The 17,772-nt window shown below is 52.7% G+C and overlaps 1 protein-coding gene across 4 annotated transcripts in view; it reads left to right on the forward strand.

Moving 5' to 3' along the window:
- Window positions 1-450: 450 nt before the first annotated feature.
- TBX5 (T-box transcription factor 5) overlaps window positions 451-17,772 on the forward strand; it is a 44,318-nt gene continuing 26,996 nt past the window's right edge. The window contains exons 1-6 of one of the 4 annotated variants that reach the window (XM_061370544.1): window positions 451-975; window positions 8,335-8,510; window positions 10,029-10,123; window positions 12,707-12,826; window positions 13,455-13,602; window positions 15,617-15,769. In XM_061370544.1, the coding sequence (XP_061226528.1) occupies window positions 8,364-8,510; window positions 10,029-10,123; window positions 12,707-12,826; window positions 13,455-13,602; window positions 15,617-15,769 (663 nt within the window). In that variant the 5' untranslated portion in view covers window positions 451-975; window positions 8,335-8,363. Of the gene's footprint in view, window positions 976-2,958; window positions 3,318-5,514; window positions 5,799-8,132; window positions 8,179-8,334; window positions 8,511-10,028; window positions 10,124-12,706; window positions 12,827-13,454; window positions 13,603-15,616; window positions 15,770-17,772 lie in introns of those variants that run through there. The other 3 variants (XM_061370546.1, XM_061370542.1, XM_061370543.1) reach the window with 3 other exon arrangements.

Below are 17,772 nucleotides of genomic sequence, written 5' to 3' on the forward strand. Positions count from 1 at the left end.
AAAGCAAAAGGCTCGACCCTAGGTATCTACCGCCCAAGGCTCGTCTGAGCGAGTTCTAGACAGCTAAACGCAGGGTTTTGTCATGGAAATATAGACACTGGGAGAGCTGTTTCGGGGCTACAAAGAGACCAATGCAAGCGCTGCCCCTAAAGTAGAGGGAAAAAACCCTAAACCCTCCAAACCAACCAAAAAGCCACAAAGTGAACGGAGCAAAACGCTCCCAAAGAGGATGATTGTTTTAAATGCTTGTTTTCTCCAGGTGTGTATTTCGCCACAGCGGGTACGCGGCCAACAAAAGGGCGATAGGAATAAAAGGAGAAATGGTCAAAAAGTGGAAGTAAATTGCTTAAAAATGGAAAAGGGGTGTGTGGGGGGTAATTCCTGACGTGGAATCTCGGGGTGAGACGGGGAAGAAGAGGGAACGAGCAAGCAGAAGCTGCCGGAGGCCTAAGAACCGCTGTTGTACCGGCCGGGGCAGCGTGCCCGGGTCCCCGGGCTGCTGCCGAGGAGCCGCAGGCTACGGGTGGATAGCAAAAGCCTTTCCGAGTTGGTTAAGCCGCCCCAAGAAGTGATTTTAAAGCGGGGGTGTGTGTTGGGGGAAGGTGGGGGGTGAGTTCATGCTCGGCACTATTTCTTACTGCTGACACCTCGACCCCACTGCAAGCCAGCACCCCGGCCACCCCCCCCCCCTTCCTGTCCCTCCACCTCTCCTGGGGAATAGCCGATAGGAGAAACCTCCAGGGCGAGGGACATCCTCCGAAGGTAGCAAAAGGGCAGAGGGGTTCGGCCATGCGGACTCAAAAAGCGGGGGCTCCCCGCGGCCTGAGGCCCCGGGGACGGGCGGCGGGGCCTGGGCCTGATCCTGCGCTTCTGAATGCGGCGGGGAGCTGAGCAAGGGAGATCGAGCGTGTGTGTGTGTATATGCAAAAGGTTCGGGGGCCTCCCACCCAAGCACGCACCCCCACATCCAGGAAGGTGAGTGCGGGGGGTTGGATCTGTGGCTGCTGATGGACGCTCCGGTGTTTCTGTGCGTGCGGGAGCTTTTATATAGATATTTATATCTACTTTATTCGTAAATATATATATATATATATATGGAGTAGGGAACATAGGCGATGTGCACACATTTACATTCCCCCGCGTTTAGCCCGTGCACAGATTTGCACTGAGCTGCTCGGAGGGTGGGGACAGAGGGAATGATGTTTGTGCACACCCAAAACCGTGCAAAACATAGGAGAAAGGTAAATACTTACATGTATGCGTGTGTAAGGGCAGGGGCACGGCTAGCTTTGCACTTGTGCCGTTGTGCGAGTGTGCAAAAGGCTGCATTAAAGCTGATGCACGCACATATGATTTTGTGGTGTGCGTGTCTGTATATATACTCACAGACACGTATATAGACAAGTATCTATACAGCTCTGCATTCAGCCGTTCATGTTGCACGTTCAATCCGAAGGTATAAAATGCATTACAGCACTGGAGCAAGGACAAGGTGTCGTGTGTGCGTTTGCAGACCGCGTGTCCAGGCGTTGCACGCACACCTATACTTCTGTATGTGTATCTATAGGCGGGGGCTGGTGGCGGTTCGGGGCTCGGGCCCGCAGGAGCCGGTTCTCCATCGCCCGGCTGCAGCTTCCTTTGAGTGGGGGGAAATTTAGGTGGAGGTCGGGATGGGGGGAAAGGATTTTATTTCTCGGGGTACAAGGGGGATTTTTGTCCCTTCCCCCCCTTTTTCCTTTTTGCTGATTTTGGGGGGTTTTGGTGGTTTTTTTTCGCCTCGGTGCTGTTTGCAGAGGGCCTGGCTCCCAGCAGGGTCTGCAGAGCCGGGATGGGCTCTCAGCCTTGGGGAACCGGGTTAATCCAGGCAGATTCTATCGGCCGGGGAGGTTGAGGGGTGCTGCCTGCAGCCCCCTCGGCAGGGAACACTCACCCTCCGCAGCGTCCAGGAGCTCCTCGCTCCATAGGTGTTGCTCTTTAGTTTCTTTCTCCCTGTTTCTCTTCCTCTCTTTTTTTTTCTGTTGGAGAAAGCAAAGTTTTAGCATCTTTTTTTTTTTGGGGGGGGGGGGGGGGAGCAGGGGGGATGTGCGTGTGTGTAAAATCTTTCTGCAGCGGCCGCAAGTGCATCCCGAATCACTCCAACTTAAAGGAAAGATGGGACTCGGGGAAGCGCCGGCGGCTCCTCCGCAGCTCCTGCTTGTACTCAGGCATTTGGTGTTTTTTAGGGTGATTTCTTGTTTTTCCCCTTCCCTTGTCGATCTTATTTGGCAAATAATCGCCTCGATTTATTACTTCCCTCCCCCCCCCCCCAGTTTATTTATTTATTTATTTTAAATCAGAGTAAATACTTGGTTCCCGAAGCACACTTGAATCTGTGCAAATAACCAGGTTATCATTTACTATATATAGCCCAGTGTGCTGCCTTCCAGAAGCGCCTGAACATTCATCTGACGAGTTTTCTGCTCGCTCTAAGAGCATTGTTTAAAGAAAATACAATGAAATTGCTAAATTAAGCTGAACAATGCCAATACCGTTGGATGAACTGGGCTGCTCCTGGTGAACGGGAGCTTTGCTGCTGCTTTCCGCCTTTTCCATTCCAAGAAGGAGCGGGTTCTTCTGGAGTTTCCAGCGCCTCTGTGCCTGCTTGGGTGATACACATACATATATGAGATAAATACATATATACACACATATATATAAGAGATACATACATATATGAACTATACGGCCTCACACCCGCATAAGCGTTATATGTCTCGGCGTGTGAATATATGTATATTTATGTGTACATATACACACACATTATATAGAGAGGTTGCACACTCACAGCTTCGTTGCATTTTGCATTGCACTGAATGGATTTTTTGGGGGGGAGGGGAAGGGGGGGGGGAAGCAAGAATCTCACTGATAGAGCCTTAAAAAGAGGAGAATAATACAAATTAACCTTCCATTACTGCTGCAGTCAACCATGACAGAACAGGCCAGTTGCGTGGTTGGTGACGTCTCCGTGTCCTATAGGAGCAAAGCTCGTGAGATAGCAGCTATCGCCTTGAACTCTCTTTATTTTATCGGAGTATGGCTGGTAATAAACAGTAATATTTAATTTGTCGGAGACCACAAATCGGCTTCTAACTGGAAGGCTCCTTCGCCTTGACATTACGGTCCTGGAGAGCCTGGACTTGCCATCCTTTTCCCAGCTTCCCCCCCTCCCCCCTTTCTTTTTACCCCCATCCAACCTGCAGACGGAAATAAATTCGATTTATTTGCATCGTTTTCAACTTGTCTTCAAGGTGTGTGAGCGCTAGTTTGGCACTGGAGAGGTGAGTGTTTTCCCAGGCAGCGGCCGTGCTCGGGTTCGCTCTTCCAAACTTGAGGGATTTTCACTTTTTGCCTTTCATCCCGGCGAAGGGAGGGGAGCTCGGGTTCCCCCTCGCTACCGGCTGCAAGAAACCTTTCTCCTCGGTGCTTTCGTTGGGATTTTTAAGAGAAACCCCTCTTCTTGCGGCAGAACTGGGTACCTCGGGGGATGCTCCCAGCATACGCTCGGGGCTGCGCCCACCGCGCTCCTTCCGCGGCTTTCCCCAAGCACCCATCACCGGCAGCTCCTCTTTGATACCTGTTTATTCCCCCCTTGTTTTTCCACCCCTTGGTTTGCACCTTTCGCAGCAGCGCGGTGCGGTGGGAGGGCTCGGCCGGGCCGCCCACCCCAGGCCCCGGGGCTGCTCCGGCCGCCGCCGCCTCCTTCCCGGCGGGAAGAGCCTCCCGGTTCGCTCCCTCGTTTATTTGTCTTTGGAAAAGCTCCACGGCTCCTTTCCCTCTAAAAATAATGAAATATGGGGCAAGCTTTGTTCTGTTTGTTTAAGTAGCATTCTTTGGCTTATTCTCTGTGGCTACAAGTGCGGTGATTTTATTATCCTTATTTGCAACCGTTTACTGTTGGCTGTTTCTTCTCAAGTAGCAGCTTCAACTGTGGCGAACACGGGAAATGGTGCCCTCCCTACCATACCACCCCTCCACCCCCCTAATAGCCGCTCACCCCCAGGTTTTTCGCTTCCTCACCTCAAACTTTGAGGGGGCTCCGGTGTTATCGCGCCCTGCGGGAGCTGGGACCAAGGGTGGGATTGCTGAAAACTTCCACGAAATGCAAAAGAAACGAGCGAAAGGCAGAAAAAAAAAGAGTGAGGGATTTATTTTATTGGAAGGGGGGGGGAAGACAAGGATGGGACACACTGATGAGGAGAGGGTGGGGGCAGGAGGAGGAGGAGGGTGGGCAGAGTAGATCTAAACCATGCCGTTTATTCCGAGTCTTATCAAAAATCCGCCTCGCCAATCTGGTTCTCTTCAGCCCGCAGAATGCGACAGGGAGGCTGTTTACCCTGCGCTGACCTATTCAACTTTACCCTCCCAATAATACATTAAAAAAAGGGAGCGAAGGAAGATGCAGATAAAGCCACATCCCCGCTCCTCCCTGACGGGTTGATTATTTGAGCGAGGCGAAGAGCTCCTCAGGGCTGCGGCCCGCGGCCGGGCAGCGCCGCGCGGGGTGAGGAAGAGGATGGGGAAGGGCAGGAGAAGGAGCCTGGCTGCCTTCATCAAGCGGGCAGAAGGGCCAACAACCCCACTAGGGGTCCATCTTCGCGGGGTTTTTCAGTCCCACTCCGCTGCATTTCATCCTTCCTCTTCCCTCCCCCCCCCCCCAGGTTATACCTAAGTGAGTCCATTTAGGGGGTACCCCCACTACCCCCCCCCAGTAAAAGGCCTCTGTAAGCATTAGCAAATATAAAGCTGGGTTTAAATCCACACCTCTAGGCTGGCTTTGAGGAAGGGGGGTGTTGGGGGGGGGCTGTGCGAGGTTAGCGGAGCCAGCGATTTATTTAAAGGGGTGAGGGAGGGGAGGGGGGGATATTCCCAGGCGCTGAATTTTCTCTTTGGTTGGGAGAGATGGATGGAGGAGGGAGGGAAGGAGAGGGGAAGGAGGTGAGGGAGAGGGGGGAGGGCTGCTGGGGAGTTTGATGATTGTCTTTGTGCCTTGTTCTTGTTTGCCGGCCAGAAAAATAGGCTGGAAAAGGAGGTTTAGGGGGGGAGGGGGCGGGGAGGGCTGTGTGAGGGTGAGTCTCTCCGGAGCAGGATCCCAGCTGGTTGGGTAGTGGGTCCCGGCACTTGGCGGACGGAGCTGGACGAGCCCACGTCACCTCCGCGCTCCGCTCCGCCGCGCTCCGCGCTCGGCTCCGCGCAGCCACGGCGGCAGCGCCGCGAACCTGCCCGGAGGAGCGGAGGTCGCCACCAGCCCGAAACTTTTCTTTTCTCCTTCTTTTTTGCGTTTTTATTCTAATTTTTCTCCACGAGGGAGGCGTTTTCTTTTTCCTCTCTTGAATCCTCTCCCTCTTTTTTTATTGCTATTTTTATTTTTTTAATTTTTATTTTTTTTTTTTTTAGGTAGGGAGTAGGAAGAGTGGGGTGGGGAAAACTGCATCTTCCAGATCAGGCTGAGGTGGGGGTGGGGGCTTTATCTTGGTCTCAGGATCCTTCCTAGTGCGTCTGACAACCTGGAAGTGTTTGGAGAGAGCAGGGGAGGGAGGGAAAGAGAGAGAGAGAGAGAGGAGCAGGCAAGCAGGCTTGCATTGGATAGATTTTTTTCTTCCAGGCTGGGTTTTCACATGCTGATCCGCAAATAAATAAATAAAAGGAAATATGCACACGCGAAGCCTGATCCCATTGTAATTTCCATTGCAAAGGGGGAAAATAGACACACACATTATATGTACGGAGATGCATTGATTGCATGGAATTCAACGAGCAAGGTAACAGCTCTTCCATTGCCATGTATGTCCGTCGGTGTCTGTCATCCGTGTGTGCGTGGGGGTGACCGAGAGAGAGTGAAAGGGGCTGGCTGGGGGCATTGTTGGGCACAGATTGTGACTGCCGAGGAGCTGCGAGGCCTCGGGAGACGGGGGGAGAAGGGGAAAACGGGGGGGGGGGGGGGGGGGGGGGCTGCCCTCTCAGGGCTTCATCGGCCGCGTGTGGGGCTGGGAAAGGGGGGGGCGAGGGACAAAAGCAAAGGGGGGGGGTCTTTTCCTGTTCCCCTTTATTTTTGCCCCTCCGCAAACCCACTTGGTGCTACTTTAGCAGAGCAAGATGCGTTTCTCATACAGCCACCGCGGCCTGGTTCTGTCAAGCTCTATTTCTTCTCAGCAGCGATTTAAAGGGAAAAAAAAAAAAGGAGAAGGCATGGATCCCCAATTGCTCTTAGTTGTTGGGTTATTTTTTTTGCCGTTATCCCCTCTTTTTAATGAATATTATTAGTATTTTTATATTTGCTTTATCGCGTCTCGACGCGGAGGGCTCGCTGGGGCCGGGCTGCCCTGCGCTGCCATAGCTGGCTCCTTCTTTGTTTTAATAAACGTTCTTTATTAACGCTATTTATTTTCCTTCCCCTTCTCCTCTAATTTTGGCAGCTCAAGGGGGAATAATAACTCCAAGCTGGAGTGAAATCGATTCAAAAACGGATAACGGGAACTTCCCAAGCTGCATCAAGGGGAAAAATAGGGAAACAACATTGCAGGGAGGGGGAAAAGAAGAAGAGGAGGAGGAGGGGAAGAGAAAAGCCTTAAATGGTCCCTGGAGCCGCGGCTCTGCCCCCGCGGGCTGGGCCCGGGCCCGGAGCACCGGCTCCCGTAGAGCCCCGCGTCCCTCCGCGCACTTTCCGCGCTCGGTAGCGCTTTTGCTTCGCCCTTCAGTCACTTGGTGCCAAGCTCTTGGCTGGTGTGCGGTGGGAAAAGAGCGTTTGGGAAGGAGGGAGGGAAAGAGAGAAGGAGGGAGTTGGGGCCGGGCCGTTTGTGTGCGTGATCTTTAGCTCCAGAGGTGCAGACCTGGAATCCCTTCGATTTTGTCCTTTTAAATTATATATATGTACGTGTATTTATTATCCACCGCTATCAGGGAAGACAATTTTCCCTCCCCTCTTTTCCCTAATTTTCCTCTGCATTTAAAGGACATTTGCCCTTTTTCCCCCCCCTTTTTTTCAGGCGTTTAAATATTGTTGCAGGGAGAAGGAGAACTCATTTCAAAACATTCTCATGTCTTTAAAACCAATATTGCCTCCATATGGTTGGTCTTTCCAAAATGAATCCCCTTTGAAACATACGACAGAGATATCCCCCCCCCCTCCCGCAAAGCTACTAAAACTCTAAACTTCTTAAGACCAAAAACTAACAGATAATTCAATTGCTTTTATCTTTTATCTGGGTTTTTTTTGGTGCTGCTTTTAAACTTTTACCATTCCTGATAGAGCCTTTAAAGCCACGTCAAAATAGCGCTTTTAGAACTCGCTGTGGTTACTCGCGTCAGAGAGAAACCGTGTATTTTTGAAGCTCATTTTCACTGCCGGTGTAGTTTGACTCTCAGTGTTACGGCTTAGCTCCCTTCAGCCCCAATTCCACCAGCCCGAGTGCGCGTTACCTTGCACAGGGTCTCGGCCCACTGATGTATTTGTACTTTTAAATTTTAAGTATCTCGTCCATCCTTTGCTTTACTCGCAACTGTGCGGGGAGGAGGAGAAAAGGCTTTTATTTTCTTTATATTTATTTTATTTGTATTTATTTTACTTATGTTTATTTTATTATTTTATTTTACTATTTATTTGGTTTTATTTTTTTCCAGTAAGGAGGGCAGAAGTTTAATTTTCTTTGCAAATGGGCCGATATAAGGGGCCTGGCGTGTCGGTGGCATTTGCTTGGTCGCTACTGGAGTGGGGCGAAAGCTCCCGTTTCCTTGAGAGCAATGAAGGGGGCTCTCGGTCCCCTCGGCAGCAGCGAACCCGGAGCAATTGGAGGTGTCTAAATCTCAGGGGAGTCTCTTCCACTCCCCCCCCCCCTCCATCTTGAACCCCAAACCTTCAGAGTCACTTCTGCTATGAGTTGGCCGGTCCATAGCCCCTCGATGCCTTGCTCCCTGCGTCCTGCCAAACAGACCTAAAATACGCTGTTTACCTTTAGCAAAAGATGCATTCAGTAATACCGCCTCCCCTTCCCCTCCCTCCCCGCACCCCCACCCCCCCTTCCCCCGCTCCTCCCCCCCCCCCCAAATCCTATCATCCCTTGCGGGCTGCGATAATAAATAAAAGTCTTTATTTCTCCCTCTCCCAAAGTTAAAGGGCCTCGTTCCCTCCCCGGGCAGCTGGAAGTGAGTTGTGGGCAGAGCGGGTTTGTCGGGCAGCCCAGCTCTAGGGCTCCGGCTGGCTTTCCCATCGCTAATGTATAGATAGCTCTATATTCTATTAAACGTCAGCGTTGACTTATGCGTCTCTTATCTCCGCTCTCTCCCCATGTGTGCCTGCAGTGGGGGATCCGGCGAAGGAAGCTCGTAACATGGCGGATAGCGAGGAAGGCTTCGGGCTCCCCACCACGCCGGCTGACTCGGAGGCCAAGGAGCTCCAGGCTGAAGCCAAGCAGGACACTCAGCTGGGGGCCACCAGCAAGTCCCCCACTTCACCCCAGGCAGCCTTCACGCAGCAGGTAAGGACCCACGCTCCTCTTCCTCTTGCTTTCATTTGCGTTTCCCCCTTTTCTCGGCATTTTGCCCCCAAATGTCAGCTCAGCTGGGTGCCTGCTTCTGGGCGGGGATGAGTCGGTTTAGGCCCCCACGGGCTTGAGAAGTCCCACCTGCCTTTGGGCCTCATCCTGCTTTAGTGTTATTTGAGGCCGTGTTCAAGCGGGGAAGCGCACGCGTGAGTATTGGGGTGCATGCAGAAAAGCACCCAAAATACGGTGGAAAGGAGTCTGCTGATGAAGGGGTCCACGCGTGAGGGTACAAATGCACATGGAAGTGCATGCACAAGAGTGTATTTGCTGTGCTTGTACATCTCTGAGCAAGATATAAACATACATATATTTATGTATATATATGCACACACAGGTACAGCCGCGCTGGTGCACACGCAGCTCTGCCTGCACCCAGGCAAAGGACGCTGAGGGCAGGCAAGGGGGTGTCACGCGTGGGTACCCCCAAACCGACCCTGGAACCCCTCACACCCTTGGGGTGCCCTTCATACCCTCCATCGTTTCTCTCCCCGAGTGCTGCGTGAGGCTGGGACACGGGTGGGCTCCTATGGGGGACCCAGCTGACCTCAGCACTGCAGGGGGAGAAGGGGCCGAGGCAGCAGCGGGCCACGATCCCCCCTGCTCGGCTTCCCCGTTCCCGGCGGGGCCGGGAGCCGTCCCCTGCGCTCGGCCCCGGGCAGCCCGGAGGAGGAGGAAGGGAAGGCCGGGAGAGGAGCTTTTCCACCGATGTCGCCTGGCCTTCAGCGGCTGCGGAGCCTCTACTCAGAGCCCCGCTTACCCTCTGGCAGACAGACCCCTGGTTCGAGCCCTTCGCCGGCTGTGGGTGCCGTCCATGGGAATGCGGGTACCGGGATTAGCCCTGGGGCTCGGGGTCATTTGGAAATTGCTCCCCCCCGTCCCTGAAGCTTTTGGTGGGGGCTTCGGTTCCGTTTTCAGCGAGGGTGTGTGTGTGTGGGTCCATTGTGTCTCCCACCCCACTGCGTAGGGATGTGTGGTCCCCACGGTGGCATCGGCGGTGCCGACCTTGGGATCGCAGGGCCCCGCTGCGGGCTGCCCTTGCTTGGGGCTGGGGGTGAAAGGGATGAGCCAGGCTGGGGGGCGGAGGGGACACCCCACATCACTCCAGCAGCAGAACAGGAGCCGGCGGGTGTAAGGCTCCTCCGGGTGGCTCTTGGAGTGCCTGGGCCAAAGCGTTGGGGTATTTCTCTTTCCCAGAAGCGGCTCGGAGCCGGTCCCGGCGCTCCCGGCCCTGCCTACCTTACACTGGGGGCACAGTGGCCCACACTGTCCTGCCCCAGTCCCCCAATCAGCACCCCCCGGCCTGAATTCCCGTTGTCCCCGGCTTTGCCAGGGCGCAAGGGGCCGGAATTTCCTAGGAATGCCCAGAGCTCCTGCCGCTTCCCTCCGAGCTTCTCGCTGCGGCCTCCCTCGTACCCATCCAGGGCTGACGGTCTGTGCCTTCCCCCTCCGCAGGGTATGGAGGGGATAAAGGTGTTTTTGCACGAACGAGAGCTGTGGCTGAAATTCCACGAAGTGGGGACGGAGATGATCATAACAAAGGCCGGGAGGTAAGAAGCGGAGGGGGGGGCGCGTTCCCCTTCGTCTCTGGGTGGCTGAATCGGCCTTTTGTGGGCCTGTTTGTGGGGAGAAGTTGCCTGCAGTGGTTACACACACGCGTGGATGCGGGTGCGTGTCGGCGGCTGTAGCCCCGCTCTGCCTGACATTGGTCGTATCTCTGCTATCGAGACCCCCCCATCCGTGTCCGTGTGCCACGGCCCCGGGAACCGTCCCTGCGTGGATCTAGTCAGAAGAAACTGTTTCTTCTAGCTTCTTTCTTAACCAGAACGTTGGATCGTTAATCCCAGTTTCAGGCCTTTGGAAGCTTTCCAGGCGAAGGCGAGCTGCGACCGCTGGGCCAGAAGCTACCCTTGGTTATAGCATCTCGCTGGGCGACTTATTATTATCATTACTATTAGTACTATTCTAATCTTCATTAAAGGAGTAGCTCGGCCCATCTGCGATTTCGCAATGCCTTACGCTGTTTACCGACAGGTCCTATTTATTTTGCTTACACCGAGGCGAACACACCCAGAGCACCCACCCACCCCATTTAAAACTCGATGTGGTCTAGAGCTACTGTTTATGTACGGATCGCGAAGCTGTTTAGATGCACAGATAGACGTGTCCGCAAATAAATAGCATGCGGCTCTAAGTGCGTCCAGACACAGGCTTCTGGATGTGTTTGTGTGGGAGTGTAGGAAAATATACAACCTCGCAAATCCAACTTTATTGGGATTCCGCGTAATCGATTCCATGACCGATTTAGTAAACGCGATCCGCAGATATTTATGTGTGTATTTGAGGGCGTTTGGGGCCGTTTAACCTTATCTTTGATATTAATGTGTTAGAGGATTGTTAGATTGAAGGGTGCCTAAGGCAGCGAGATGCAGTAAAAGAGCCTCTCCAGTCCTGTCGCTAAACTGGGGCAGCCCGAGAGAGGCTCTTTTCGTTACGAGTTTGAGTTAAAACCCTCGGAGAAAGGGAAGGGAAAAAGCCCTCCCAAACCTTCTACATGTGTAGAAATGTAGTAGCTTCAGTTTGTAAGGGCACAATCAACAACGCGGAGTCAAGCTTTCATTTTACTCTGTCCTCTGGCATTTGTTGTGATCTTCCAAAACTTGGTTGAAGTAGGAGGGGGAAAAGTAAGTGAATGAAAATACAGAGTGGGTTGTATGAAGTTTTAGCAGACAGATTTGTCTCATAGTTCGCCTTCGCCTTGAACCTCGCTGCTGCTGGAAAGTGGGGTTTAAAGAAGGGGTTTGTGTCCGAGGGAAGGGGTTACAAACAGGGAAGGGGGGATGCTACTGGGGACCGTCCGAACCCCATAACCCGGAGTGGGATAGGGGCTGGGGGAAAGGAGGGACCGCCCCAAACCCGAGTTTATGGAGGGGAGGGAGGGGGAAAAAAGGAAATAAAAAGGAAAAAAAAGCAGCTCACGGAGGGAGACAGAAACCACCTTGCAGAAATTCCAGCCAAAATAGCGCGGTGGACAGAAATCTCATCTGGAGAGCAATAAAACAGACATTTACAGGGCAGGGGCTGCAGGGGAGATACGCGATCGGTTTCCTCCTATCTCTAATTCGCTGTGTTTATTGTTGGAGAAGGCCGTGTTCCCGCCGGTCAGGTGTTGTCAATAGAGTTGCAGATCATTCTTCAGGTGGAACTGGATTTCTTCTCCCTTAAACGTTAAAGTAAATCCCCGTTTCCCCCTCTACCCCCCCCCCCCCCAAGCATTAAAACCCAGCCTAGCCGCCCTATGGCAGAGATAAGAACCCGAGGCTGGGGTAGGGGGGGGGAGCGCGGTATTTTTAGAGGTGTGGGGGTTTTGTTTAGGCGTATTTTAAGTCCAGGGATACATTTTCATCGGCTTTATTTTTAAATATTTGGAAAGCGCAAACTAAAATAACACCGAGTGTTTTAAGTCCCTGCCTTGCAGTAATGGAAACTATTTCGAAAAGCCCCTGTTCTTCAGCCTGTATCCGAGCGCTTTCCAAGTCTTTGTCAGGTGTGTTTGCTGATGTCCCCCGCGCACGGATTTAGTGGGACACCTGAGTGTCTGTAGGTTGGGGTGCTCTTTCATTCACATTCATACACATTCAACTGCTGATACACATAGAGGTGGTTGAAATATATGTATCTTAAATATATATATATATATTTCTTTGGCAAATCTCCCCTCCTGTTCCAGCCGTTTATGTATAGAGGGAAGTAACTCGTTTCCAAAGTTCTCATGATCAGATTTTGTTCAAAGAAGGGAGATTCGAAACAAAGAGTACAAATAGGAGTAGACCAGCAAGCACACGAGTGGGTCAATATCAAACCCGCCAGCCTCCTATTACGGTTCTGCCTTGATAAATCGCCTGTTTTGTTTCAGCTGGGGGCTGGAGGGGCACCAAGCAGCATTCAAACATCCCCCCTAAGGGGAAGGAAGGCTGCAGCCCTCCCCTGGCCTTTCGGGAAGGGAGAATGTGGCTTTGTCCTTTTGTTAAATGACCCCCCCCTGCAAACACCCAGACGAAACCACCTTGGAAAACTTTTCCCTTCTCCGCTTTTAACCTGTGTTTTTATTTGTTTTATTTCGGTTTTAATAGGCGCATGTTCCCCAGTTACAAAGTGAAGGTCACTGGACTTAATCCAAAAACGAAGTACATTCTGCTGATGGATATTGTACCAGCGGATGACCACAGATATAAATTTGCAGATAATAAATGGTAGGTGTGCGTGGCGAAAGCGGAAGGAGATCTCTTTGTCGGGCTTTTTGGGCTGGGGATACCCATGAATAAGATGCTCAGCGCTTATTTTCCCCCCTGGAAAAGAGAGATGTTGGGTGCAGGGGCTTCACCTGAGCCTCTCGGGATGCTCCCACGGTCCTTGGGAAAGGCATCCATTAGCTAACGATAACTGTAATCCTGTTTGACGATGAGATTATTGGCTATTGTGGAGCTGATAGTTTAATTGCAATAAGAAAGGGACTATCTCTATCTTTAAGGATTGGGCGCCGGCAATTAGGGAGGGGGTGGGGGGGGGGAATGATGGGGTTAAACGGGGAAATGGCGAGAGCCAGCTCCAGCGGGAGAGGTGCCAGAGAGCTCAGTTAGTTCCCGAGCAGCGTTGGTAAACGCTTTTTCTCCCCAGAAACGGCGTGGGAACACCCGGGTGTGTGTGTGGGGGGCACCTACGGGAGAGGGTGTGTATTGGGGTGGAGACCAGGAGCCCTCGCGAGGGGATGGATGGGGAGCAGGATCCCATGGGAGGGGATGGATGGGGAGCTGGAGCCCATGGGAGGGGACCCTTTCCCGGCCGGAGCTCAGGGCCCGTGTCCCCCCCAACTCCTCACAGGTCGGTGACGGGGAAGGCAGAGCCGGCCATGCCTGGGCGATTGTACGTGCACCCCGACTCCCCGGCCACCGGCGCCCATTGGATGAGGCAGTTGGTTTCCTTCCAGAAGCTCAAACTTACCAACAACCACCTCGATCCCTTCGGACATGTAAGTACGGGAGAAGGGAGGGAAAGGGGCACAGTCCGCTCCCACAGCGTGTCCCGCACCAACGCGTGGTCCCCCCGCCACTGCCAGCGCTACCAAGGTCATGGCAATGTCACCCATCCCCAAATCCAGCGGGTTGGTGGGGTGTTGCTGTCTTGCCTGAGAGAGTGGGGTAAACCCCAATGAAGGATCCTACCTTTCCCGAGAAATGGAAGGATAAACCTTAAAACCGGGCTATTTCGCAGCACTGCATGGGAATTGATTACAGATCCCCAGGGCTGGAATCCGCGAGTGGGAGAAACTCGCCCGGCTTAATCGAGTATTCAACTACCTGGTTTTAATCTCATGGGGACCCGTGGAGTGTTAAAATCTGCTCCCTGCCTCCGTGAGTTTGCCCAACAGGTAAAATCAATCAGGCACAATTATTGGAGGGAAATAGGACCTAAAACCGTGCGGATTCCTCGATCCAAAGAAAATGCAGCAATAATTAAAGACCATAATAATAATAATGAGAAAGTAATTGAAATCCCGCTAGAGCTTCTTGGACATAAAAAGGGCTTTGCTGGACCCATGGGGCCATGAAAGCTTGTGTGAATTCTGCAGCCAGAACCAGCCCTCCTTCGGAGCTCCCCAAAGATGCTTGGTCCTCGGAGCGAATATATATGCGCGCGTATGAATAATATATATCTCTCTATAAAATATATATATAATTACTTAAACGGGTATGCGAGTCCAGATCCCGCCATCTCTTTCCAAGAGCATATTTTCCTCCAGTCTCGTTTCAACACTTTAGTTTCATTTTTTATTCCAAGTGTTGGTTTTTCTTTCTTTCCTTTTTGGTTTTTTCCTTCAGTTTTTAATGATAAATCTCGGGCTATTAAATCCTTGCCCATATAGTCGCTGAGAAGCGAGGGGGGGAGTTGTTGGAGAGAGACCCCCCCAGCCCACCCCAATGCTGAGCATCTTTTATGAGCTCCTTTTCACCGCAGCTGGGGAGGGGTGCATTTATCTTATTTTCCTTTTCTAAGATCGATTTTGGTTCATTTTTTGTCCTGAGTTGCAGACAAAGTGCTTTGCAAGAGCTGTTTTTCCAGGGCTCAGCACTTTTCCCACTCCTCCTCCAGGAAGAGGGAGGGGAGAGAGGGGACCCCGCAGCAACGCAGCCTGGGGGGGGACCTCTCCTACCCCCTCGGTGGGGTTTTGGGGGGCATTACTGGGGGACGGGGCCGGGCATCCCCCGCTGCGAACAGGCGGCTCTGGGGAGAAGTCCCTCTAAACAAAGCGAAGGGACTGGGGAGACAATGAAGGACTTCAGAGGAGGAGCTGCACCAGGAGCCTCTCAATTAGAGTCGCTGTAATGAAATTAAAAGCCATTAGATCGTTCACCGTTGATGTCTACGACTTTCCTGGATGTCAAAGCAATTTGCTTAAACCCCCGGGACGGGACGGCGGCGGCGGGGCGCGCTGCGTCTCGCTGTCGCCAGGGTCCGGCAGTCATTATCGCGACCGGGCGGCCCCCCGCCACCTTCCCCCGAGATTAACCCGGTACCGAGCAGGGCCCGCGTTTTATCTTGAATTTAGCGCGGTCCCCGACCTCCTCCTCTCTCATCCTCTGCGGGACACACTAAATCCCTCAGCACCCCACTTCTGGTCTCTTTGCCCTCACCAGCTGCACGTTCAGGATGCCCACGGGTGTTTGGGGACCAGCTCCCCCCCAGGGGGACACAGCAGCACAGGCCAGGGATGGATGCGGGGGAACAGCAGGGAAGAAGCACCCCTTTCACAGCATCACCGGCCCTGATGGGCTGCTTGGATGGGGTGAGGGATTATGGAGTGATGGAGATCAGCCCCTGGGGGAGGGTTGGGGGGAGATGGGGGCTAAGGAGAGCGAAGGCGTTGGGGAAGAGAGTTCCGGGATCTGCGGTCCCTTTTCCTCCTCTTCTTCCTCTCCCCGGACACCTCCGCTCTGTGCCCTCTCCATTCCCACGGGATGTCCTCTTCTTCTTCCCTTGCCCAGATCATCCTAAACTCCATGCACAAATACCAGCCCCGGCTCCACATCGTGAAAGCGGACGAGAACAACGGTTTCGGCTCTAAGAACACCGCCTTTTGCACCCATGTCTTTCCGGAGACCGCCTTCATCGCCGTCACCTCCTACCAAAACCACAAGGTGAGGGGCTGGGCCGGGCCTCGCACCGGCGAGGCGTCCCCCTCCTTCCGTCTTCCCTCTGCCGCTTTTCCTTCCCTCCTTTCTCTTTTTCCTCTCCCCCCCTTCCCTTTCAGTTTCCTTCATTCTTTCTCTTTCCCTCTCTCCTTCTTCCTTTCCCCTTCCCCCCTTTTCTCCTTTCCCCCCTTTTCTCCTTTCCCTTTCCCACTCCTCCTTTTCCACCACCTTCTTTTCCTTTTCCTCCCTTCTCCTTCCACCTCCCCTCCTTTCTCCCTTTCCCTTCTCCCCCTTCCCTCTCATCACCGCCCCTTCCCACCCCCTCTGTTATTCCTGGCCGCACAAAGCATCCACAGACTGGGCTCAGGGCGACCCGGGGGGGAATTAGCTCAACAGGATGGGTTGCTCCAAGAGGAGCCGACCAACCGGGGAAGTTGCCTTTATCTCCCCCCCTGCCGCCGGTCCCAGCTTGGTGATGATGGGGGGGAGCCCGGCTCTCTCCCCCAGCAACCAGGGGCCGATAACGCTCCAGCCCTTGGCCCAGGGAAGGGCCCGGCCCCAGCCGGGGGGCTGCGGGTGGCAGCGGGGGGGCCCTGCAAGGAAAGGGAGGCTCTGACCCTAAGATCAGATCCCGCCTGCCTGAGCGAAGCAGAGCAGAACAAAGCAGAATGTAGCTGAAATAAGGGTTTTCTTGGCTTGGTTCCTCCTCGGGGGACCCTGCTTCTCTTCTTCTGGGCTTCCCCATCCCTCGAGGAAGAAGGAGGGGAAGGAAGGCTCAGGGTGGGAGTTCTCAGCAGATGTATTAGTGGTGCCTTTCACCAGCCGCCCCTCGTTGCTGCCTGCAGACCATCACTAGGGCAGAGCCCCGGGAAAAGCCAATTATTTTCCTATGGGGGAAAAAAGGCAAATTCCCCCCCCCCCCCCCGCAATCTGATAGAAAGCAATTTCTACAAGCTTTTAGTTGTACTTACAGGCAGGTAGGACGGTTCCTTTGCACTTGACAGAGTGAAATCATTGTTTTTGAAATGGAGAAATGTCATTTGACACCCTGGCTAAATCCTAGATGCTCTCCTGGAGATGTAAGTAGGAAGCTCCTAAACCTATGCAAAGTGTGTTATCTCCGGCCATCAGTTGGCAAAGCAGTTGCAGAGAGCAGAAGTAGAGAGCTGGGGAAGAAAGAGTGTCTCACCGTAACTAAGGAGAAAAGAAAATACTTCCCTGCCCTTTAAAATAGGAGCTGTTGGCACGACCAGGACAAGCGAACTGAATCCAAACTGAGTCCCCGCCAAATTATGCCTTAAATTATAACTCCACTGTGGATGCTATAAAATCAAGTTTAACTTCTGCTTGATGGATTCGGAGAAAGAATATAATATTAATAGAACTGGGAGTTAATAAAACTGGACACACTGCTCTTTTTAAAGGCATTTCCCTCTGAGAAAACAGACCTGAATTTAACTGCTTTCCTTTGATGAAAAATAGGACTGGTTTATAGAGAAAGGAATTATCATGCAAATAAAAGCAAAGCAGAAACATCGAAGTACAGTAGTTTGGGAAAAGTGCCATATTAGGAGGAGCAGGGCTATTTGATTGTAAATCAACAACATCTGTTTGATAAGAAATGACATCTGTGTATCCGTCTATGTCAAAACATAGGCACTGACAAACGCATGAATCCCGACAGACACACACGCTCGCATCCCACCAGACACATGCACCCACCACTACATATTCTACACACCCCCCTACACGTTTTACACACACTTACGTCCCCCCTCCCCTCCCTGACACACACATTTCTCCTATTGCTGCACTGAATCATTGGGGAAAACGAGTAAAGAGTGGTTGTAGCCCCAAGATAAAGCCCAATTGAGGAAGATAGAGCCATGAAAAGAAACCAGGGAATGAGCTACCCCAAATGGCATCTCCCTCCAGGGAAGGGAATAAAATCTGTAGCTTGCCCCAGTGCAGATGGAGAATAATAGCAGTGCTGAGGTGGTTTGTAGCTG

The sequence above is a fragment of the Neopsephotus bourkii genome, unplaced genomic scaffold, assembly GCF_033783945.1.
Source record: "Neopsephotus bourkii isolate Nb327-2 ecotype Australia unplaced genomic scaffold, CSIRO-AGI_Nbou_v1 NB_1542, whole genome shotgun sequence".
NCBI lineage: Eukaryota > Metazoa > Chordata > Aves > Psittaciformes > Psittacidae > Neopsephotus > Neopsephotus bourkii.